The sequence below is a fragment of the Cherax quadricarinatus genome, chromosome 87, assembly GCF_038502225.1.
Source record: "Cherax quadricarinatus isolate ZL_2023a chromosome 87, ASM3850222v1, whole genome shotgun sequence".
NCBI classification, from domain to species: Eukaryota; Metazoa; Arthropoda; class Malacostraca; order Decapoda; family Parastacidae; genus Cherax; species Cherax quadricarinatus.
This window is the reverse complement of record NC_091378.1, coordinates 15,943,826-15,969,087: the sequence shown is the minus strand read 5'-3', so window position 1 is coordinate 15,969,087 and position 25,262 is coordinate 15,943,826. Positions and strand designations below refer to the sequence as shown.

The window sequence follows — 25,262 nt, the reverse complement described above, 5'->3', positions numbered from 1 at the left end:
GGACTGATGAAGTCACTATGTGGCGAAACGTTTCCTAAATAAAGATTCCCATATGTTGCACAAGTGTCTCAGTATTCAACTTGTCGCTTTTTTAAACCATTTATAACACACAAACACACAGAATGATGAAAATGAATTACCAAATGAATGTTTAATTTCAATATTACAAAGTCTAACATTAACTATCACAAGGGATATCTTATATTCATCGTCAAAAAAAAAAAAAAATATGCATATACACCTCAAAAGACCATATATAGACTATCAGGGAGTCAAATATATATAGACTATTTCACAGACTGACATATATATATATATGCTAACTCAGACAAATCTATATACACTGTCTCAGTAACGAGGATATATACACTATCTCAGTAACAAAGGTATATACACTCAGTAACAAGGATATATACACTATCTCTGTGGCAAACATATATACACACTGTCTCATAATTAATCATGTATTTACTTTCTCTCGGAGAAACCACTTCACATAGACTCTCTGTTGCGAACATAAAGGCACGATCTTACAGGCAAATGTTCATACCTAGTAGCGACCAGTGAAGAGGCGGGGCCAGGAGCTTGGACTCGACCCCTGCAACCTCAACTAGGTGAGTACACTAGTAGTAAGAAAACGTTAATGGAAATAAATGGTATAAAATACCGACACAATGGCAATATAAACACAAATGCAGTATAATGTGATCCTTTATTGACTACGTTTCGCCCACACAGTGGGCTTTTTCAAGTCACAAACAGAACTACCTGGGGTGGAAGGAACGCGAGTATTTATAGTCCGGCTGAGGTCAGGTGAAGAATGCTGCATCTGATGATGTATCGAGTTGGGTTGTAGAGTCTAAAAACTTGGGTAGCTTGGAAAGGAGACTGGACAAGTTTGTGAGCAGACCTTCTACAGTGTTCTTATGTGGGATAGCGATGAAGAAGTTTCTTGGCAAGTGGTTCAGCTATGTTATAGAAGCCACTATTCTGGTTGAAGTTGTCGGATATAGAAATAAGTGATGATTCCAGGATTCTTCAATACCGAAGAATCCTGGAATCATCACTTATTTCTATATCCGACAACTTCAACCAGAATAGTGGCTTCTATAACATAGCTGAACCACTTGCCAAGAAACTTCTTCATCGCTATCCCACATAAGAACACTGTAGAAGGTCTGCTCACAAACTTGTCCAGTCTCCTTTCCAAGCTACCCAAGTTTTTAGACTCTACAACCCAACTCGGTACATCATCAGATGCAGCATTCTTCACCTGACCTCAGCCGGACTATAAATACTCGCGTTCCTTCCACCCCAGGTAGTTCTGTTTGTGACTTGAAAAAGCCCACTGTGTGGGCGAAACGTAGTCAATAAAGGATCACATTATACTGCATTTGTGTTTATATTGCCAAGAAAACGTTAATCATCATTCTTGCAAACATGAGGGTTATAAGGTGCGCAGCCTGCTCCTCTACACCTTATTAATGGCTTCTTATACACTCTCGTTCGTCAAGACTAAACCCTTTTTTCATCACCATTTTTCCCGTACTCATTTACCAGAAGCCTATCATCCCCATTTTCTCTCTTCCTTATTTCTGTCTCCTCTTATCCCGTTTGTACGCACACAGCCACTTGCTCCATATACGCATTTTCTTCCATATAAATGCACCACACTGGCAATACTTACCATTGACAACGTGAACGATAACAGAATCCGGGCGTGAGTACGTGGGAGCACAGGTGTAGTTACCAGAGTCGGCTTTCTCCGCTCGTGTGATGTGAAGTCTGGACATCGTCTTAGTGGGAGTTTTCTCCACCTGTGCATGGGAGAATAAAAGGGTGCGTAACAGGCTGGGGACGTATAAAGATGTAACTGACATCAGTGATATACTGTATAGAAAGCCAAACCATACCACGGGTGGGGGTTTGAACCTGCGATCAGAGATCGCGGGTTTAAACCCCACCCGTGGTATGGTTTGTTAGCAATCGTGTCATTACGATTTAGTGAGTCACATAGAAAGCCCTTTGTTATACAGAGCATCTCCTGAAAATTAGGCTAATATTGTCCCCAGGACGCGACCCACACCAGCCGACTGACACTCGGGTACCTGTTTACTGCTAAGTAAACAGGGACAGCAGGTTTCTCAACAAAACGCGCCCTAATAGGTTCATACCGGGGATCGAACCACAGACCTCAGTGTGTAAGCCGAGTCCGCTAGCAACCGAGCTACGGAAAAGGGATGGTAGTAGGTAGTGGGAGAACAGAACAAAGTGTAAGATGCCGGAGATGTTAGTGAGCGGACGAGGAAGACAGAATAGATGAAAATAAATAGGCAGTAAAGGGATAGAGCAGGTTTTGATGCCTATTTAGGAACAAGGTGACGACTCAAACACAAGAAAACAGGAGATAAATTTTTAAATATATACTCTAGACTAATTTAAAACTGCTCCCGTGGCTTGGTGTCCGTGGTTCGATCCCCGATACAGGTGGAAACAGGGGGTGTTTCCTTAAGACACCTGCTGGCCCTGTGCACCTAGCAGTAAGTAGGTACCTGGGTGTTAGTCGACTGGTGTGGGTCGCATCCTGAGAGACAAGATTAACCTAAGTTTCTTAAAATGCTCCACACGCAAAGTTTTTTATAGAGAATGTCATGGGTGTCAGCTATGGTCTGTATAAGTTGCATCATGTAGAAATAAAAGTTATTATCACATTATATTTCCTGCTGTGAAATTATCAAAAACATAAACAAAACGTGATAACAATGAAAAGCACAAGACAAGAATCATATTTCTTTGAAAAAACTAGAAGAGGAAAAGTTAGAAGCTGAAAGATAAACTAGTAAAATCAGTCAACCAATTACTAAGCATTGAGAAAAAGACGTGAATTCCCAATTGAACTGCTGAAGACAGAACAAGAAAAAATTGAAATGGTACACAACTGTATAGAAACCAAGTCCATAATGGCAATATCTGAGGTACAGAAGAAAGTGAGGCCATGTCTTATGTACGGTGTCATCATCATCATCATCATCATCACCATCATCACCATCATCACCATCATCACCATCATCACCATCATCACCATCACCATCACCATTATCATCATCATCACCATCATCACCATCATCATCATCATCATCACCATCACCATCAACATCATCACCATCGTCATCGTCATCATCACCATCACCATCGTCATCATCATCATCATCATCATCACCATCACCATCGTCATCATCATCATCATCATCACCATCACCATCACCATCATCATCATCATCATCATCATCATCATCACCATCATCATCATCATCATCATCATCAAACACTATTATCATTAAACAAAAGCTAAAAGGAATAATAGCACTAACCTCAAAAACAAAAGCATTTAGTAGAGGAAAAACAGATGTAACAGTGACTATAAAACATTAACAGAGAAGGTGGGAGTTAAACTGCAGTGGTGGTTGTTGCTGCAGTGGTGGTTGTTGCTGCAGTGGTGGTTGTTGCTGCAGTGGTGGTTGTTGCTGCAGTGGTGGTTGTTGCTGCAGTGGTGGTTGTTGCTGCAGTGGTGGTTGTTGCTACAGTGGTGGTTGTTGCTGCAGTGGTGGTTGTTGCTGCAGTGGTGGTTGTTGCTACAGTGGTGGTTGTTGCAGTGGTGGTTGTTGCTGCAGTGGTGGTTGTTGCTGCAGTGGTGGTTGTTGTTGCAGTGGTGGTTGTTGCTGCAGTGGTGGTTGTTGCTGCAGTGGTGGTTGTTGCTGCAGTGGTGGTTGTTGCAGTGGTGGTTGTTGCTGCAGTGGTGGTTGTTGCTGCAGTGGTGGTTGTTGTTGCAGTGGTGGTTGTTGCTGCAGTGGTGGTTGTTGCTGCAGTGGTGGTTGTTGTTGCAGTGGTGGTTGTTGCTGCAGTGGTGGTTGTTGCTGCAGTGGTGGTTGTTGCAGTGGTGGTTGTTGCTGCAGTGGGGGTTGTTGCTGCAGTGGTGGTTGTTGCTGCAGTGGTGGTTGTTGTTGCAGTGGTGGTTGTTGCTGCAGTGGTGGTTGTTGCTACAGTGGTGGTTGTTGCTACAGTGGTGGTTGTTGCTGCAGTGGTGGTTGCTGCAGTGGTGGTTGTTGCTGCAGTGGTGGTTGTTGCTGCAGTGGTGGTTGTTGCTACAGTGGTGGTTGTTGCTACAGTGGTGGTTGTTGCTGCAGTGGTGGTTGTTGCTGCAGTGGTGGTTGTTGCAGTGGTGGTTGTTGCTGCAGTGGTGGTTGTTGCTGCAGTGGTGGTTGTTGCTGCAGTGGTGGTTGCTGCAGTGGTGGTTGTTGCTGCAGTGGTGGTTGTTGCTGCAGTGGTGGTTGTTGCTACAGTGGTGGTTGTTGCTGCAGTGGTGGTTGTTGCTGCAGTGGTGGTTGTTGCTGCAGTGGTGGTTGTTGCTGCAGTGGTGGTTGTTGCTGCAGTGGTGGTTGTTGCTACAGTGGTTGTTGCTGCAGTGGTGGTTGTTGCTGCAGTGGTGGTTGTTGCTACAGTGGTGGTTGTTGCTACAGTGGTGGTTGTTGCTGCAGTGGTGGTTGTTGCTGCCATGGTGGTTGTTGCTACAGTGGTGGTTGTTGCTACAGTGGTGGTTGTTGCTGCAGTGGTGGTTGTTGCTGCAGTGGTGGTTGTTGCTGCAGTGGTGGTTGTTGCTGCAGTGGTGGTTGTTGCTGCAGTGGTGGTTGTTGCTGCAGTGGTGGTTGTTGCTGCAGTGGTGGTTGTTGCTGCAGTGGTATTTGTTGCTGCAGTGATGGTTGTTGCTGCAGTGGTGGTTGTTGCTGCAGTGGTGGTTGTTGCTGCAGTGGTGGTTGTTGCTGCAGTGGTGGTTGTTGCTACAGTGGTGGTTGTTGCTACAGTGGTGGTTGTTGCTGCAGTGGTGGTTGTTGCTACAGTGGTGGTTGTTGCTGCAGTGGTGGTTGTTGCTGCAGTGGTGGTTGTTGCTGCAGTGGTGGTTGTTGCTGCAGTGGTGGTTGTTGCTGCAGTGGTGGTTGTTGCTGCAGAGGTGGTTGTTGCTGCAGTGGTGGTTGTTGCTGCAGTGGTGGTTGTTGCTGCAGTGGTGGTTGTTGCTGCAGTGGTTGTTGCTACAGTGGTGGTTGTTGCTGCAGTGGTGGTTGTTGCTGCAGTGGTGGTTGTTGCTGCAGTGGTGGTTGTTGCTGCAGTGGTGGTTGTTGCTGCAGTGGTGGTTGTTGCTGCAGTGGTGGTTGTTGCTACAGTGGTGGTTGCTGCAATGGTGGTTGTTGCTGCAGTGGTGGTTGTTGCTGCAGTGGTGGTTGTTGCTACAGTGGTGGTTGTTGCTGCAGTGGTGGTTGTTGCTGCACAGGTTGCTGCACTGGTGGTTGTTGCTGCAGTGGTGGTTGCTGCTGCAGTGGTGGTTGTTGCTGCAGTGGTGGTTGTTGCTGCAGTGGTGGTTGTTGCTGCAGTGGTGGTTGCTGCTGCAGTGATGGTTGCTGCTGCAGTGGTGGTTGTTGCTGCAGTGGTGGTTGTTGCTGCAGTGGTGGTTGTTGCTGAAGTGGTTGTTGCTGCAGTGGTGGTTGCTGCTACAGTGGTGTTTGTTGCTGCAGTGGTGGTTGTTGCTGCAGTGGTGGTGACTGCAGTAGTGGTTGTTGCTGCAGGGGTGGTTGTTGCTACAGTGGTGGTTGTTGCTGGAGTTGTGGTTGTTGCTGCAGTGGTGGTTACTGCAACAGTGGTGGTTGTTGCTGCAGTGGTGGTTGTTGCTGCAGTGGTGGTTGTTGCTACAGTGGTGGTTGTTGCTGCAGTAGTGGTTACTGCTACAGTGGTGGTTGTTGCTGCAGTGGTGGTTGTTGCTACAGAGGTGGTGGTTGCTACAGTGGTGGTTGCTGCAGTGATGGTTGTTGGTGCAGTGGAGGTTGTTGGTGCAGTGGTGGTTGTTGCTGCAATGGTGGTTGTTGTAGCAGTGGTGGTGGTTGTAGCAGTGGTGGTTGCTGCTGCAGTGGTGGTTGTTGCTGCAGTAGTGGTTCTTGTTGCAGTGGTGGTTGTTGCTGCAGTGGTGGTTGCTGTTGCAGTGGTTGTTGCTGCAGTGGTGGTTGTTGCTGCAGTGGTGGTTGTTGCTGCAGTGGTGGTTGTTGCTGCACTGGTGGTTGTTGCTGCAGTTGTGGTTGTTGCTGCAGTGGTGGTTGCTTCTGCAGCGGTGGTTGTTGCTAAAGTGGTGGTTGTTGCTACAGTGGTGGTTGTTGCTGCAGTGGTGGTTGTTGCTGTAGTGGTGGTTGTTGCTGCAGTGGTGGTTGTTGCTTCAGTGGTGGTTGCTGCTGCAATGGTGGTTGTTGCTACAGTGGTGGTTGCGGTTGCAGTGGTGGTTGTTGCTGCAGTGGTGGTTGGTGCTGCAGTGGTGGTTGTTGCTGCAGTTGTGGTTGTTTCTACAGTGGTGGTTGCTGCTGCAGTGGTTGTTGCTACAGTGGTGGTTGTTGCTGCACTCGTGGTTGCTGCTGCAGTGGTGGTTGTTGCTACAGTGGTGGTTGTTGCTACAGTGGTGGTTGTTGCTGCAATGGTGGTTGTTGCTGCAGTGGTGGTTGTTGCTGCAGTGGTGGTTGTTGCTTCAGTGGTGGTTGCTGCTGCAATGGTGGTTGTTGCTACAGTGGTGGTTGCTGTTGCAGTGGTGGTTGTTGCTGCAGTGATGGTGCTGCAGTGGTGGTTGGTGCTGCAGTGGTGGTTGCTGCTACAGTGGTGGTTGTTGCTGCAGTGGTGGTTGCTGCTGCAGTGGTGGTTACTGCTGCAGTGGTGGTTACTGCTGCAGTGGTGGTTGCTGCTGCAGTGGTGGTTGCTGCTGCAGTGGTGGTTGCTGCTGCAGTGGTGGTTGTTGCTACAGTGGTGGTTGCTGCTGCAATGGTGGTTGTTGCTACAGTGGTGGTTGCTGCTGCTGCAGTGGTGGTTGTTGCTGCAGTGGTGGTTGTTGCTGCAGTGGTGGTTGCTGCTGTAGTGGTGGTTGTTGCTGCAGTGGTGGTTGCTACTGAAGTGGTGGTTGTTGCTGCAGTGGTGGTTGCTGCTGCAGTGGTGGTTGTTGCTGCAGTGGTGGTTGCTGCTACAGTGGTCGTTGTTGCTACAGTGGTTGTTGTTGCTACAGTGGTGGTTGTTGCTGCAGTGGTGGTTGTTGCTACAGTGGTGGTTGCTGCTGCAGTGGTGGTTGCTGCTGAAGTGGTGGTTGCTGCTGCAGTGGTGGTCGTTGCTGCAGTTGTGGTTGTTGCTACAGTGGTGGTTGCTGCTGCAGTGGTGGTTGTTGCTGCAGTGGTGGTTGTTGCTGCAGTGGTGGTTGCTGCTGCAGTGGGGGTTGTTGCTGCAGTGGTGGATGTTGCTGCAGTGGTGGATGTTGCTGCAGTGGTGGTTGTTGCTGCAGTGGTGTTTCCTGCAGTGGTGGTTGCTGCATTGGTGCTGTTGCTGCAGTGGTGGTTCCTGCAGTGGTGGTTGTTGCTGCAGTGGTGGTTGTTGCTGCAGTGGTGGTTGTTGCTGCAGTGGTGGTTGTTGCTGCAGTGGTGGTTGTTGCTGCAGTGGTGGTTCCTGCAGTGGTGTTTGTTGCTGCATTGGTGGTTGTTGATACAGTGGTGGTTCCTGCAGTGGTGGTTGTTGCTGCAGTGGTGGTTCCTGCAGTGGTGGTTGTTGCTGCATTGGTGGTTGTTGCTGCAGTGGTGGTTGTTGCTGCAATGGTGGTTGTTGCTGCAGTGGTGGTTGCTACTGCAGTGCTGGTTGCTGCTGCAGTGGTGGTTGTTGCTGTACTGGTGGTTGTTGCTGCAGTGGTGGTTGTTGCTGCAGTGGTGGTTGTTGCTGCAGTGGTGGTTGTTTCTGCACTGGTGGTGGTTGCTGCACTGGTGGTTGCTGCTGCAGTGGTGGTTGTTGCTGCAGTGGTGGTTGTTGCTGCAGTGGTGGTTGCTGCTGCAGTGGTGGTTGTTGCTGCAGTGGTGGTTGTGGCTGCAGTGGTGGTTGTGGCTGCAGTGGTGGTTGTTGCTGCAATGGTGGCTGTTGCTGCAGTGGTGGTTGCTGCTGCAGTGGTGGTTGCTGCTGCAGTGGTGGTTGTTGCTGCAGTGGTAGTTGTTGCTGCACTGGTGGTTGTTGCTGCAGTGGTGGTTGCTGCTGCAGTGGTGGTTGTTGCTGCAGTGGTGGTTGCTGCTGCAGTGGTGGTTGCTTCTGCAGTGGTGGTTGTTGCTGCAGTGGTGGTTGTGGCTGCAGTGGTGGTTGTGGCTGCAGTGGTGGTTGTTGCTGCAATGGTGGTTGTTGCTGCAGTGGTGGTTGCTGCTGCAGTGGTGGTTGTTGCTGCAGTGGTAGTTGTTGCTGCACTGGTGGTTGTTGCTGCACAGGTTGTTGCTGCACTGGTGGTTGTTGCTGCAGTGGTGGTTGCTGCTGCAGTGGTGGTTGCTGCTGCAGTGGTGGTTGTTGCTGCAGTGGTGGTTGCTGCTGCAGTGGTTGTTGCTGCAGTGGTGGTTGTTGCTGCAGTGGTGGTTGCTGCAGTGGTTGTTGCTGCAGTGGTGGTTGTTGCTGCAGTGGTGGTTGCTGCAGTGGTGGTTGTTGCTGCAGTGGTGGTTGCTGCTGCAGTGGTGGTTGCTGCAGTGGTGGTGGTTGCTGCAGTGGTGGTTGTTGCTGCAGTGGTGGTTGTTGCTGCAGTGGTGGTTGTTGCTGCAGAGGTGGTTGTTGCTACAGTGGTGGTTGTTTCTGCAGTGGTGGTTGCTGCTGCAGTGGTGGTTGTTGCTGCAGTGGTGGTTGTTGTTGCAGTGGTGGTGACTGCAGTAGTGGATGTTGCTGCAGGGGTGGTTGTTGCTACAGTGGTGGTTGTTGCTGGAGAGGTGGTTGTTGCTGCAGTGGTGGTTGCTACAGTGGTGGTTGTTGCTGCAGTGGTGGTTGTTGCTGCAGTGGTGGTTGTTGCTACAGTGGTGGTTGTTGCTGCAGTGGTGGTTGCTGCTACAGTGGTGGTTGTTGCTGCAGTGGTGGTGGTTGCTACAGTGGTGGTTGCTGCAGTGGTGGTTGTTGCTGCAGTGGTGGTGACTGCAGTAGTGGTTGTTGCTGCAGTGGTGGTTGTTGCTACAGTGGTGGTTGTTGCTACAGTGGTGGTTGTTGCTTTAGTGGTGGTTGCTACAGTGGTGGTTGTTGCTGGAGAGGTGGTTGTTGCTGCAGTGGTGGTTGCTACAGTGGTGGTTGTTGCTGCAGTGGTGGTTGTTGCTGCAGTGGTGGTTGTTGCTACAGTGGTGGTTGTTGCTGCAGTGGTGGTTGTTGCTGCAGTGGTGGTTGTTGCTACAGTGGTGGTTGTTGCTGCAGTGGTGGTTGCTGCTGCAGTGGTGGTACTGATGCAGTTGTGGTTGATGGTGCAGTGGTGGTTGTTGCTGCAGTAGTGGTTGTTGCTGCAGTGGTGGTTGTTGTAGCAGTGGTGGTTGCTTCTGCAGTGGTGGTTGTTGCTGCAGTAGTGGTTGTTGCTGCAGTGGTGGTTGTTGCTGCAGTGGTGGTTGCTGCTGCAGTGGTTGCTGCATTGGTGGTTGTTGCTGCAGTAGTGGTTGTTCCTACAGTGGTGGTTGCTGCTGCAGTGGAGGTTGTTGCTGCAGTGGTGGTTGTTGCTGCAGTGTTGGTTGTTGCTGCAGTGGTGGTTGTTGCTGCAGTTGTGGTTGTTTCTGCAGTGGTGGTTGCTGCTGCAGTGGTGGTTGTTGCTGCAGTGGTGGTTGTTGCTGCAGTGGTGGTTGTTGCTGCAGTGGTGGTTGTTGCTTCGGTGGTGGTTGCTGCTGCAATGGTTGTTGTTGCTGCAGTGGTGGTTGGTGCTGCAGTGGTGGTTGTTGCTGCAGTGGTGGTTGTTGCTTCGGTGGTGGTTGCTGCTGCAATGGTTGTTGCTGCAGTTGTGGTTGTAGCTGCAGTGGTGGTTGTTGCTGCAGTGGTGGTTGCTGCTACAGTGGTGGTTGTTGCTACAGTAGTGGTTGTTGCTACAGTGGTGGTTGTTGCTGCAGTGGTGGTTGTTGCTACAGTGGTGGTTGCTGCTGCAGTGGTGGTTGCTGCTGCAGTGGTGTTTACTGCTGCAGTGGTGGTTGCTGCTGCAGTGGTGGTTGCTGCTGCAGTGGTGGTTGTTGGTACAGTGGTGGTTGCTGCTGCAATGGTGGTTGTTGCTACAGTGGTGGTTGCTGCTGCTGCAGTGGTGGTTGTTGCTGCAGTGGTGGTTGTTGCTGCAGTGGTGGTTGCTGCTGCAGTGGTGGTTGTTGCTGCAGTGGTGGTTGCTGCTGTAGTGGTGGTTGTTGCTGCAGTGGTGGTTGTTGCTGCAGTGGTGGTTGCTGCTGAAGTGGTGGTTGCTGTTGCAGTGGTGGTCGTTGCTACAGTGGTGGTCGTTGCTGCAGTGGTGGTTGTTGCTGCAGTGGTGGTTGTTGCTGCAGTGGTGGTTGTTGCTACAGTGGTGGTTGCTGCACTAGTGGCTGCTGCACTGGTGGTTGCTGCTCTGGTGGCTGCTGCACTGGTGGTTGCTGCTCTGGTGGTTGCTGCTCTGGTGGCTGCTGCACTGGTGGTTGCTGCACAGGTGTCTGCTGCACTAGTGGCTGCTGCTACAGTGGTGGTTGCTGGACTGGTGGCTGCTGCACTAGTGGCTGCTGCACTGGTGGTTGCTGCACTGGTGGCTGCTGCACTGGTGGTTGCTGCACTGGTGGCTGCTGCACTGGTGGCTGCTGCACTGGTGGTTGCTGCAGTGGTAATACTTGGAACAGCAACAGTGGTAGAGATGACGGTGTTGAAGGCGTCAGCTTTGAATGCGTCAGCTTTGAATGCGTCAGTGTTGAATGCGTCAGTGTTGAAGGCGTCAGTGTTGAAGGCGTCAGTGTTGAAGGCGTCAGTGTTGAAGGCGTCAGTGTTGAAGGCGTCAGTGTTGAAGGCGTCAGTGTTGAAGGGGTCAGTGTTGAAGGCGTCAGTGTTGAAGGCGTCAGTGTTGAAGGCGTCAGTGTTGAAGGCGTCAGTGTTGAAGGCGTCAGTGTTGAAGGCGTCAGTGTTGAAGGCGTCAGTGTTTAAGACGTCAGTGTTGAAGGCGTCAGTGTTGATGGCGTCAGTGTTGATGGCGTCAGTGTTGAAGGCGTCAGTGTTGATGGCGTCAGTGTTGATGGCGTCAGTGTTGAAGGCGTCAGTGTTGATGGCGTCAGTGTTGAAGGCGCCAGTGTTGAAGGCGTCAGTGTTGATGGCGTCAGTGTTGAAGGCGTCAGTGTTGAAGGCGTCAGTGTTGAAGGCGTCAGTGTTGAAGGCGTCAGTGTTGAAGGCGTCAGTGTTGAAGGCGTCAGTGTTGAAGGCGTCAGTGTTGTAAGGGGGAAGCAGTGTTGGGGACAAAGCAGTTGATGGATACAGTGTTGAAGGTGGTCGTTGTCGACGTCAAGAGGTTCTTACCTGACTAACACTAATTAATTAGTATCCTCTACAGTTCTGTCCATTCTAAACCCCAGGCTTCTCAAGCTCACCTATTGTGCGAACCTTACCCTCTGGTATGGTTATATTACTGCTAAGTGTACTGGTTACTAACCAGTCATTGTCTCTGATGGCACCTGGTGTCTGATTCATTTCCCAGCCAGAAATATCCCGCACCTTCAGTCGATAAGTCTCGTGTATGAGACACTAATGATCCACTCTGGGACTCCCAATGACTTGAACTTATACCACTCTGCCTATGCTAGGTCCCTACCTACCTTGAACAAGGTTATGCATTGTAATCTATACCGAAGAAGGTCGTACGATGGACTAACGAATAGTGGTACTAGAGACGTAATGGCAGGACATACTCCTATGTTCACTTCTGCCTTACTTAATGAGAAGTCGCTGACTAAATATCATACAAATCCTTGTGGATAACACACAACGAACTGGTAAGGCCACAACCCCACATACACTTCAGTTGACTGAGAATCCCATTTAAGCTCCAGGGATCCACAAATCACTTAAATGAGCCTTTAATTAAACCACAATTAAATTTATAAATTTGCCTTGGTGCCACTTGCCCGTCCCTCGCCTAACGTAGTGTACAAGTTTACATGGTACTTGATGAAGCAAAACAAATCCCCGCGACTTTAAAAATCATAGCTTAGTACCTGGGCCAAGGTGTAAGTTGTGCGAGGAATGAACGCTGATCAAGTGTTCTGTACGTGTGAGAATATCAGGTCCTTAGACCTTATGGGTCAAGGTCTCATCTCTTGACATCAAATCATTGACGACTGACATTTGTCAAGACGACGACGATATCATTCCCAGCCTCCCCAAGAGTGGGGGAATCAATTTGGCAACTCCCTTTTCATCTCCTCCACTTGATGGCGGTGCCAGCAATCACGGTGACCCTTGGGTCAGGCACTCTTCCCTAGGGAGGGGAAAGTGAGAGAGACTGGTGGAATGAAATTCTCCCACAGTGGTGGTATTGAAGACAACGGTGTTTATGGTTGCAGTGTTGAAGGTGACAGTGTAGAAGACAACGGTGTTTATGGTTGTGGTATTGAGGGTGACAGTGTTGAAGACAACAGTGTTAATGGCTGCAGTGTTGAAGGTGACAGTGTTGAGGACAGCAGTGTTAATGGTTGCAGTGTTGAAGGTGAAAGTGTTGAGGACAGCAGAGTTAATGGCTGCAGTGTTGAAGGTGACAGTGTTGAGGACAGCAGAGTTAATGAGTTAATGGCTGCAGTGCTGAAGGCAGCGGTGTTGAAGGAGGCATTCACGAAGGCAGAAGCAGTACTTGCAGCACCAGCTGCACTGCAAGCAGTACGTGCAGTAGCAGCTGCACTGCAAGCAGTACTTGCAGCAGCAGCTGCACTGCAAGCAGTACATGCAGTAGCAGCTACATTGCAAGCAGTACCTGCAGTAGCAGCTACACTGCAAGCAGTACGTGCAGTAGCAGCTACACTGCAAGCAGTACGTGCAGTAGCAGCTACATTGCAAGCAGTACGTTCAGTAGCAGCTACATTGCAAGCAGTACGTGCAGTAGCAGCTACATTGCAAGCAGTACGTGCAGTAGCAGCTACATTGCAAGCAGTACGTGCAGTAGCAGCTACACTGCAAGCAGTACGTGCAGTAGCAGCTACACTGCAAGCAGTACGTGCAGTAGCAGCTACACTGCAAGCAGTACGTGCAGTAGCAGCTACATTGCAAGCAGTACGTGCAGTAGCAGCTACATTGCAAGCAGTACGTGCAGTATCAGCTACACTGCAAGCAGTACGTGCAGTAGCAGCTACACTGCAAGCAGTACGTGCAGTAGCAGCTACATTGCAAGCAGTACGTTCAGTAGCAGCTACACTGCAAGCAGTACGTGCAGTAGCAGCTACATTGCAAGCAGTACATGCAGTAGCAGCTACACTGCAAGCAGTACGTTCAGTAGCAGCTACATTGCAAGCAGTACGCGCAGTAGCAGCTACATTGCAAGCAGTACGTGCAGTAGCAGCTACACTGCAAGCAGTACGTGCAGTAGCAGCTACATTGCAAGCAGTACATGCAGTAGCAGCTACACTGCAAGCAGTACATGCAGTAGCAGCTACACTGCAAGCAGCATCAACTACAACATATCTACAAGCAGTGATGAAAGCAGAAGCAACAACGACTAAGAAAATCCTCAGTGAAACAAATAAAATTACAAAGAAAACGATTTTCACAGTTAAAATAATTCTAAGAACAGAGTATTGTTGAAAATAACAAATATATAAAATTGCAAACAAATATTTGATTAGTAAAACAAAATGTAATCAAGTTTTTCCCAAGTATAGCAAGAAAAATGTAATTACAGAACATTGAAACAATTAAATAGAAGGAAAATAATAACTTGCCAGTGACTCCAGGTAAAGAACGAGATACATATGCAACATTTCGAAATCTTTGAGAAAACGTTTCGCCCTAACAGTGGCTTCATCAGTCTAATATATAGAACATTTCTCCCATCGTCCGGCATCCAAAGTGACTTCAAAACGTGTGGACATCACTGAATATATTTTCTTTTATGGATTCCTGTAAGTTACATGTAGCTGTTTCTCGGGTTTACTGAGCCGCTGTCTGGTCCCAGCATAGGCCTCGTGGTTGCTTGTTTGATCAATCAGGTTGTTGGTGCCTTCTGCCCGCAGTCAAATGTATGCACCACAGCCAGGCTGATCAGCGGTTAGCTTGAAGGGCTTGTCGAGTGCCCTTATGAAGATATCTTGGGATTTGAAGAACTGGGACACTTATGCAACATATGGGAATCTTATTGAAGACGCGTTTCGCTACACAGTGCCTTCATCAGTCCAATGCAAAGCAGGAAGGTATAAGGAGAGGAGTAGTTTCAGGTAATCAGTCCCTTAGGATGTGTTCAGTCCATCACCCTTGTGATGGACTGATGAAGCCACTGTGTGGTGAAACGTTTCTTTAATAAGATTCCCATATGTTGCTTAAGTGTCTCAGTTCTTCAACTTGTCGGTTTTCAAAACCATTCTTCACATCTTGGGATTTGTTGGTAATTCACGTAATGCAAGAGAGAAAGGTATTGAAAACTTAAGGTCTATTAGAGTTCTCTCTCTGTGTACTCATCACGCCTTTGTTTATCACTAGAGACATTTTGCACCGTCTGCAATGGATCTTGCTTTCATATGAGGCTTTTCCAGAGTGCAAGTTTGGGACCACTTGCTGCACAGTCTTCCAGAATTAGTTAATGGTCTTACTCGGACCAAAACGTAGTCGTAAGTTCCATTCTCCTTTGTGCATGTTATCTATGTATTGTTCCAGTCACTGTATTGTTTATTTTTGATCTTCCAGGTTTAGATTGTGATACATCTTTCTTGCTTATGTTATAAGGGACTTCAAAGGCTTCCAGTAATTAAGGTGCTTAATCGAAGTCGTACAAGATATCACTGTACTTTCTCTATTTTTAAGTTTCCAATTTTGCCTGACTTAAAGGAGCGGTTAGTTTACAGCAGTATTCTAGAAGAATGAGAATGAGTGACCTAAAGAGTACCATACCTGGCAACACCTCCCCCCCCCCACTCTTCATAGATCTAAACTTACTCCCTGTTCAGAACATCCACACTTACTACTGTGCAATCTATATCTACAGGACCTTAAATTCCAATATTAACCTTGACCTAAAACGCTTTCTTGATAGTTGTGACAGGATCCACAGGCATAACACCAGACACAAACATCTCTATGACATTCCCCGTGTCCGACTAAACCTTTACAAATATTCAATGTATTTCAAAGGACCTAAAATCTGGAACACCCTACCTGAAAACTCTAGAACTGCAGACACACTCATCACTTTCAAAACTACAGTTAGAAAACATCTTATCTCCCCGATTCACCCCGACAACTAACTATATGATAACCGCCTGGTGGTTCACAATTACACTCACTCATCCACTGACTATAAACACAGAAATACTAATCTTAATCTTAAAATAATGAATCCTAACTAGTCATAAGTTTGCCTATGATACTCCAATATAGACACTTTGTATTGTGCCAAAACAAAAGCATTCACATTACTAAGCTTACAAATTATAATATAGTCGCCTAGCCTTAATACCATAATCTGTAAGGATTTAATGTTAAGAATTAATCTAATTCTGCCCGAAATGCCTAGCCATGCTAGGTGTCCTAGTGGCCCCCTCTGTAATTAGTATTTTATAACATGTAAACCACACAATATCCAAATCCTGTAAACCCCACATTGTAACCCTTATAGAGAATAAACTTGAATTGATTTGATTTGATCACAGGCTTGGCATTTCATGGTTTGCAAGTTCAGATTTTCCAATATACTATTTCCCTCGAGGCTGCTATAACAACATTGTTGTGTTGCATGAATGAGAAGCCCTCTGACATGATTACTCCCAAGTCTCTCACACTAGACTTCCTCTCAAATGAGTGATTTGAGTTTGTCCAGTCTTCCAGACGTATGTCATTAATTTTACCACAACATATTTAACATCCCATTTCGTAAGCAACTCACTGGAAGAATTTGTTTATGCTAGCATATAGGCTCACTGTGTCTTCCATAGATGTTGCTTGCATGCATCTCTGAGTGGTCTGCCAAGGATAATACGGTGCTATGGTTTACATCCGTGTCTTGGTTCGATACGAGAACGAGAAAGAGCAGTGGAGAGAGTACCGTTCATCGGGAACAGAACTTTTTAGTGGCAACCTCTGATATCACTTTGTTTGCTATTACTCTTTGGGTTTTAGTTATTAGGAAGTTAAACACACTTTTCCTATTATTCCATTTGCAAGCATTTTGTGTGCAGTTACCTTATGGTCGTTGTAGTGGTTCAGCAAATGCGAGAGGCAGGAGGAACTTGATCTGAACTCGTGTTACCCTTGGTTGTGAAATTGCTGTGGCGGCGGTGGTAGGGGAGTTTGTTGGCTGGTTGTAGTGGAGACGGCGGCAGTGTAGAGGCAACAGAGAGAGGGCATAACAGTGGCTGCTACATTGTTATAAGAAGGATATAAGTGGGTGGTGAGACAGAATGATCGTGGAGGAGTGATAATACTGGCTAAACCTCAGATATTTAGGCTCGTATGTCAGCCTGGGTGGGTCCGGATGACGATTATCTTTTCTCGCTAAAGTTTTCGTTAAAATTATAAAGAGTATTTCGTAGGGCAGCAGTAACAACTCCAGTAATTCGTAATTTTTATAAAAGTCACGGTAACACGGATATCACTGACTCAGGTCACGAAAGGTGAAGAGTACATCGTGGAGCTCTGAAGCTGTGCAATTGCGGTGTTGAAAAAAGCTGAATACACTATTTTAAATGTTTGTGACGGTACTGTGTACAAAAGTTAGGTTTTTTTTTTTTTTTTTTTTTTTTTGCCAGTATGAATTGTTTCATATTATGTATATTTGTTGCGAGAAAGTAATGTTAGTTATTATAGTGCATTAGTCATTATTCCCAGGAAATTTAAGCATCACCAAAAATCTTGTGTAAATACGGGAGCAGAATATGTCTAACATTAATACTGAGGAGTTGTGAAATACCTCCATGCTGATGCCTCCTCTTGGTGAGCTGTAGTTAAGAGTGGAGATTCCTCTCAGCCAACGTATGGATCCCACTGCCTCCACTCCTGCAAGTACCTCACAGTGGAGGCTGATGGTGGAGCCGTGCTGTATAAAAACCTCGTGTGGACCCACAATGTCTGCCTCCTGTACAGCTGTGAATGGGCACAAAAAAATAAATTTTGTAGTATTAGATTCTTGTAAATCATGTGTTATTTTCTGGTTCATGGATAATCCATCATCTATTATGGAGGCGTGAGTACAACACACACGCATTCACAAACATCTACAAACAGGTACACACAAACACAACCATTCACACATTCACTTACACTTACACACGAGCACACAGTAATAAATTACAGGCCAGTGTCCTGTCATGCACAGTATGTAAGATTATGGACAAGATTATCAAATAAAAAGTGGTGAGGTACCTGTGAGGACGTAGGTTCATGAACAATAATCAACTCAGCTTTAGAGAAGGTAAATCCAGTCTTGCAATCCTTCCTACCAGGCAGGAGAGACAGGTTGGTGTAAATGGCATATTGTTACACAAATAACCCCCTCATAAGAGAAAAAAAGCTCCTATATGCGGGTTATCTGTGTGTTGTTCCATTCACGGTATTGTGCCTTTGTAGTCTCCATTGCATAGTTTTGTACTGTCAAATGACTTCATACACAGTAGCACATAAGAGACCAGGACAAAAGCTAGATGAGCTAACAGGAATAACAGAGAAGGCACTACAGTATCAATGATTACTTAACAGGAAGGAAATAACGTCTGAGAACATGTGTTGAAATGGGCGCATGTGAAGAGTGGAGTTCCACATGGTTCAGTACTAGGACCGCTGATGTTTCTTGTATGCATCGACATGAAGGAAGAAATAGATTCCGAGATATATATCTATTGTCAGCTTATGTGAAACTAATGAGGACAGTATATACTGGTGAGGAGGAGTTAAGACTTCAAATGAAGCTTGACAGGCTGCTGGTCTGGACTGATAACTGGATGCTGGAATTCAATCCCAGCAAGTGCAGGTTATGATGACTGGAGACGACCAAAGACTACAGGAGGAGTACCGGCTCGAGGGGGTAAAGGCGACAAACCTCACTGAGGCGCATATTACCTGAGATGCGCGTCTGGCAAACGTAGAAAAAAAAGGCTTTCAGGAACGTTAGCAAAGAGCCATTTACAGCATAGTATACGCTGTGTCAAACCATCACTAGAATATGCAGCACCAATATGGAATCAACACCTGATAGGCATTTCAAGAAACTGAAGAAAGTGCAGAGGTTTGCACAGACATAAGTTCATAAGTTCTGCAGTTAAGGCGCATATGTTATGAGAAGCGTGTAGGGCAATTCGTGTAAACTGCTGGCGAGACAAGTACTGCAAAGAACTTGCAGTCTCATTTATTGACATCTGGGACAATTGATGTATATATGTAAGGAATGGGGCGCTACATGAAGAATTAGACATATACTGCGCATGTGTCTAATGCTTCATCATGCCCCCAGAGATATTTCTCTGTGGCAGGAATGATAAAAGTAGCTAACTCTGTTGAGGGAGCCGTTGATGAGTTGCCTAGGACTTTAAAGTGTTAAAGATAGAAGAATGAGTGTCTTAGGAAATCGTAATGACAAGATTGCAAACAAACCATACCACGGGTGGGGTTTGAACCCGCAATCAAAGAGTTCAAAACCCCCCCGTGATATGGTTTGGTAAGAATGGGTGTGTGGGAAGCGTAGAGTTTACAGCACGAAGAATGAAACCTCCATAAATTATCAGAATATCCGAGGGAAATATTCAGACATTATTGTTCATCATATAGTTACTAATAAGAACAAAAGAATTTGTCAACAAAACAAGATTGACATTCAAGGGCAGCGAGTGACTTAATTATTTAAGATCAACTATACTAATAGGAGCACTAGAAATAAGATAGATGAGATCAAATTAATTACACGTTCAGTAAGCATAAATATTATTGCTATAACAGAGACGTGGTTCAACTTGGAAGATAGAGAAATGCCTTCTGAGTGCCACATACAAGGCTATAAATTATTCTCTACTGATGAGGTCAAGGAGAAGGTCGGTGGAGTGGCGATGTATGACAGAGATAACTTAAACTTTTGCAGTAAATAAAATATAAAAGTGTAAGTGACGGATACTGTATTTGGATACAGTTTCTAGAGGAAAGTGGAAAGCAAATCATGGGTGTGGTTTACAGGCCTCACCTTGATAGGGAACACGCTAGGTAGACTTCTATGGGACGAAATAACAAAAATGTTTTAACGAAAGATTTTAACTTTAGCCACATTTACTGGGTCAATTTGTCACGAAATCATGAGTCTAGTGACTTTTTCGATACGATCATGATTGTTTTTAAACTGTGACAGAGCCGTCTAAAGGAAATAACCTGCTTGAATTGGTTATTACCAACAAGGAATCACTAATTAATAATTGTAAGGTTAATGATGAGCTTGGAAAACGTGATAAATCACCCAGTTTCAATATATCATGCTAATGTCGCTGTTTATTCCCTCATCTATGTCGTTTATGTAAATTGTGAACAACAAGGGGCCCAACACTGATCCCTGTGGGACACCGCTTGTGATGCACCACCATTCTGATTTCTCTCCATTTATGCAAACTCTCTGCTGCCACTCTGTCAACCATGCCTCTATGCAGGAAAAAAATTCTCCTATTCCATGTGCCTTAATTTTTTCTCAATAACCTCTCATGTGAGACTCTCAGAATCCTTACTGAAGTACATATACACAATATCATGTTCATTACCATGATCTACCTCCTCAAATACCTTAATGAAAAAAGCAAATTCGTAGCAGTACCTGTCTCCTGCCCTTCCCAATATCTTTTCCACCAACAAAGAGGCAGATAATGGGTTTGTTACCATTATTTGACACTGTTATCCAGCTAGAGGGAAACGCACCCTCTTTCTCACTTTCCTATCTCTTACAGAAAGTACAGTCAATATATTTAACCTGTAAGTCACGCACCACAAGGCTATTCCTACTTTTATTAGCAGACGAGTTAGTGGTACATTCATCCTCACTAACTAATGAAGTACATTCGTGCTGGAGAACAGGAAAGTGATTTCCCATCTTTATGTAGTTTGCTCCTTGAACATTCCTTCATATGATGCTTCTCCCTTTACTAGGAAGAATATTCCACCTGTAACTACAGCCAAACTTCTCCCTCTGCTGGTAACCTATTTCTCTTCATTGCTATACTTATCCAAGCAAATTTTCAGCTTCTTATTTTCGTCCTTAAGTAGAACCTCACCCTTCAACGTCTTGAACTCAGATTCTAAAACACTGCAAAAGCAAGCCAATATATCTCCAGTTTCATGCACAATAGAATTATAAAAATATCAGACTCCCTATGTGTTAAGGCGACTCTATGATTTATTTTTGGATCCATTTCCAACTCTTGCCTCACGGCACCACTTTGTGACCAACTCAAACACATTACTCATAACTTCTTCCTGTATCAACAACTTTCCGATAATGTTCTTCACATTTTGTTTGCTTTCTCCCAAGATTTGATTCGCCCACCTATATACTACTTTCTTTTGTAAATCTCTCACATTTCGACATCTTTCTTATTTTCTATATTGAAGATAATCCACCTTAACCTACTTTCATTTTACAATATTTATCCTCCTCAATTTACTCACCAATACATAATGGAAGGACCTACACTAGTCTCTCTGTCCAATTAAAAAATTAATATATTTTTCCAAAGATATTTCTCATCCTCAGTTATTCATTTCACCCAAATTTAAATTTAAATCATTTTTAAATGCAGTCATTTTTAAATGCAGTCATTTTTAAATGCAGTTAAATGTAGTTTACGATACCAAGAAATAATCAGTCAATCAATCAATATGTGCAATACTTGGGAAGCTTGATTGTCGAAACGATATCTTCAATGTAACGAACGGATCCAGGAAAAAAAGTCATAGGGAAAAAAGTCACAAGAAAAAAGTCACAGGAAAAAAAAGTCACAGGGGAAAAAAGTAATAATGCCATGGCAAAGTTTATTGATTTAATAATAATTCTTGCTTATACTTCAGAGATGATGAAGCTGCCTTTATTCTGCTTGTGTTTGAAATGATGATTAATGATGATTCATGGCATTTACGTCTGCGCAAATTGGGCTCTTTAATCACTAGGTGGGCGTCGTTAAATTTCATCAAGTGGTTGTCGGAATTCCGGTGTTGTAAACAGGCATTGTTCAAGTTGTCGTTCCTACATGCGATAATGTGTTCAATAAGAAGAGTCTGGAGGTTCTTCCTGTTTCACCGACGTACATTTTGTCACAGCCTCCACAGGGGATAGTGTAAAATCCTTGTATTGATTCATTCAAAGTTCTTCAATTTTGTCTTGAAAAATCCTTAATAGCCACTTTGTTTACACTATTAAACAGAATAAAGACAACTTCGTCATCTTCGAAGTATTAATAATAGTTATTTATAAAAACGTAATCCCCATTATCACATAGCAACTACAACCAATACTACTACTAGTATTACTACTACTAGTAGTACTACTACTATTACCACTAATACTACAAACTACAGCGATTATATTATGCTTTTACATCTCACTCTAATACCTATATATACCCTGCGTGTGTTCCATTATTGATTATAAAGGCTTGATAAACCCTCCTGGAGAAAGTGACATTTGTCACTTTAGTTGCACTAACATATTGTTGGTAATTCTACCAGCATATAACGAGAAGGAAAATGTATAGTGTTAGTTGTTGGTGGGTGAGGTGTTGGTGGGTCAGGTGTTGCTGGGTAGGGTGTTGGTGGGTAGGGTGTTGGTGGGTCAGGTGTTGGTGGGTCAGGTGTTGCTGGGTAGGGTGTTGGTGGGTCAGGTGTTGGTGGGTAGGGTGTTGGTGGGTAGGGTGTTGGTGGGTCAGGTGTTGGTGGGTCAGGTGTTCCTGTGTAGGGTGTTGCTGGGTCAGGTGTTGGTGGGTAGGGTGCTGGTGGGTAGGGTGTTGCTGGGTTAGGTGTTGGTGGGTCAGGTGTTCCTGTGTAGGGTGTTGGTGGGTCAGGTGTTCCTGGGTAGGGTGTTGGTGGGTCAGGTGTTCCTGGGTAGGGTGTTGATGGGTCAGGTGTTGGTGGGTCAGGTGTTCCTGTGTAGGGTGTTGGTGGGTCAGGTGTTGATGGGTCGGGTGTTGATGGGTCGGGTGTTGATGGGTCGGGTGCTGATGGGTCGGGTGCTGGTGGCTGGGTTGTGAGGGGTAGGGTGTGTGGGGGTCGAGTGAAGGGGATGGGTGTGGGACTCGAATGAAGGGGATGGGTGTGGAGGTTGAATGAGAAGCTTGGGTATGGGTGTTGGACGACGTTAAGTTGTGGCATGCTAAGAGTATGTTACATTTTATTCGGCGTATGTCATAAAACTATATAGGCCTACCCTCCCGACCAGTGAGCCAGGTACCAAGAATGCAGCAAGCGTGGTACCGTTGTTTTGCTAGCACCTTGTTTCAACCAGCCAATCACAAGCCCGCCAAAGTTGTGAAGCGATGTGGTACACTTGTGCGTCAACATTGGCTGACTTACCTCCAAGTCTGGTCCAAGACGGTTCTTACTGTGTATCTTGCTTGCAGTTTGCCTTTCTGTATTATTGCTTGCTGTTTGGTGAGGGAAATATATAAGTATTTACTCTCTGCTCTCTTATGTTTGTTCCTATTTTCAACCTTGGCTATCGTGCTATAACCAGGTGTACACAGCACTAGACTATACATGTGTTCATAATATGGGATGTCTTTCCTGAAGTCTTTGTCTCTGTCTTGTTTCTACGAGCCTGCCTAAATTGTGTTGCAAAATTGCGTGTTACTGCTTCGTGTTGCATTGAGTATATTGCATAATTAGCATTTTGTTATAGTGCTGGTGGGTTATGCTACCAACTCATGCTAGGCGATTACTGATAACAATACCCTGAAAAGCTGCTTGCGTATTGCTCGTTCTATTGGTATAGAATATCGACGACCTCTTACTGTTGCACAGCTTCGTGAGTGTATATGCAGCAAATTAAGGTTAGACTCGTATAACATGACGTTCCAACCCGAGATATCAGCTGCTACAGAAGCTATTAATCACCGATCCCACTGTCGATACCATCATAACGGAGAGGGACAAACTCCGGAGTAACAGGATCAATATCCACCTGGGGAAATAGATGGTTAATAGCGGTTGTCTCGGGGAAAGTCAGCATCGTTAGCTCTTGAGTTGAACATTAAAATGGTATAAAATACCGACAGGTTGTTAGGTAAGACACATATGCAACAGTTAGGTATCTTTATTGTGAAACGTTTCGCCTACACAGTAGGCTTCTTCAGTCAAGTACAGAAAAGTTGATAGAAGCAGAAGATACTTGAAGACGATGTAATCAGTCCATCACCCTTCTGCTTCTATCAACTTTTCTGTACTTGACTGAAGAAGCCTACTGTGTAGGCGAAACGTTTCACAATAAAGATACCTAACTGTTGCATATGTGTCTTACCTAACAGCTCTTGAGTTGGCTAACCTCAGTCTGAGCACACCAGGGAACAACGCGCCTTTACTAAGGAGGAATTTGATAGAAAGGAGGAGAGGAGACAGTTTCGGAGTACTCTGGCTGACAGTTTCAGTGTTTAGAATTCTCTGTCGCTAGTGCCTCGGTTTTCTGATTCTGAACCTGAGCAATTTTTCGAGTCTGTCAAAAATCAGGCTGGAGGTTGGCGATGGCCACTCGAGCACCGGGCAGCACTCGTTCACACAGCATTATACGGTAAAGTGCACGAATTTATAGCTGGTTTAAGTGATGTAACTTACGTTAATTACGTCTTTGTGAAAGCAGCAGTACTCGGTACATTCCAGCCAAATATGGGCGGGAATTTAAACTGAGCAAGCGTTAGTTGGGTCAGTCCCATCTGGACTTTGTGCACAAGTTATAACAAGTGGTAGAAGTCCACTGATGTCTCGAATTTCAGTGGGCTAGTACAATTGGTCCTCAGTGACAATCTTCTTGAATCAGTTGGACCACAGGATCGGATGATTTTAGAAGACCATTCAGTGGCAACTGTTATGGAGGCAAGACTTGCTGACACATCTGAGGCCAAAAACTCCTTGTCCGAGCGGTCTCTTAACTTTGCTTCCCAGCAGCCTGGTATGGACAGAGATCATCATGGACAGACCTCTGAATTTCGTCTGAAGGTGGAAGCTGGAAAACGACACCTGTCTCAAAACCAGCAAAGAATTAGAGACAAGATTCCCTAACCTATCACTTGTTACTACTGCCTTAAGCCTGGTCACATAAAAGTTACTTGACCCAGGTTAGGTAAACCTGCTGCTAGTGGTAAATTGACCATATCACAACCACTTGGAAAAATAACTGTTTCCTGCTGAAACGAACCAGTGGGAAAAAAGATGCCCATATGGCAAGTCCTCAGTCCCAGCCTGGGAAAGGTTTCACCAAACCTTAAAAACTATGATGCATACGGATTGCATACACTTTCCTAAATACTGGGATGAATCGCTTCCTATATGCTGTTTGCAGTGCTAAAAACTGTGCAGGAATCAACACGGTACAGTCCATCAGTCCACCTCAAAACTTTAAGGGTGATGGACTGATTACATCGTCTTCAAGTCTCTTCTGCTTCTATCAACTCTGTACTCGACTGAAGAAGCCTACTGTGTACAGTTTCGAAATAAAGATACCTAACTGTTGAGCTGATTTTTGGGCATAATGTGAGAGGTTCACTATATATGCTCAAGGAAGGATGGTTGGGAGAAGATTCCTGCAAAACACCCCGCAATCCTACATTAAGAATGCAAGTGGCACGTCGGCTGGATAAGAGCAGCCTAAAACCCGCTCAAAACAACATGAAACAGAGGTATGACAAAACTTCTAAATTTCGCTTCTTTAACCCAAGAGACAAGGTGTTGGTACAGGAACCTTAAAAGCGATATTTATGGGTCGGATGCAGATGGTTAAAAAGAACTGTGATTAAAATTACGTGGTAGCACCTCTTGATTAACTCAACTTGGGTAAGGTCTGCCACATTAATCAGGTTAAACTATTCTTGGAGTCACCTAAGGGCCCAGTAATGATTTTGTCGACTGTCCGTGACCCTGTTGACGACCTGATTACCCTGTGCACAATTTGGGTGGTTCAAATAAGGCTTCCTAACTCGGCCATCCTCCAGGATCCTCGACCTATAATGTTAGGATTTACAGAAGACAGAATAGTAACACTCACTACCCTTCAACAAACCTAACTGTGATGAAATATTGGCTGAAGATGG

The 25,262-nt window shown here is 45.6% G+C and overlaps 2 protein-coding genes across 2 annotated transcripts in view; one reads left to right on the top strand and one right to left on the bottom strand.

The window, feature by feature from the left end:
• Nucleotides 1-25,262, top strand: part of LOC128703822 (lachesin) — a 1,052,338-nt gene that overhangs the window by 581,909 nt on the left and 445,167 nt on the right. The window lies entirely within an intron of this gene.
• LOC128703821 (uncharacterized) overlaps nt 1-25,262 on the bottom strand; it is a 102,460-nt gene that overhangs the window by 32,242 nt on the left and 44,956 nt on the right. The window contains exons 5-6 of the mRNA XM_070103764.1: nt 16,922-17,094; nt 1,688-1,817 (exon numbers count right to left, since the gene is read on the bottom strand). Coding sequence (XP_069959865.1) covers nt 1,688-1,817; nt 16,922-17,094 — 303 coding nt within the window. The remainder of the gene's footprint in view (nt 1-1,687; nt 1,818-16,921; nt 17,095-25,262) is intronic.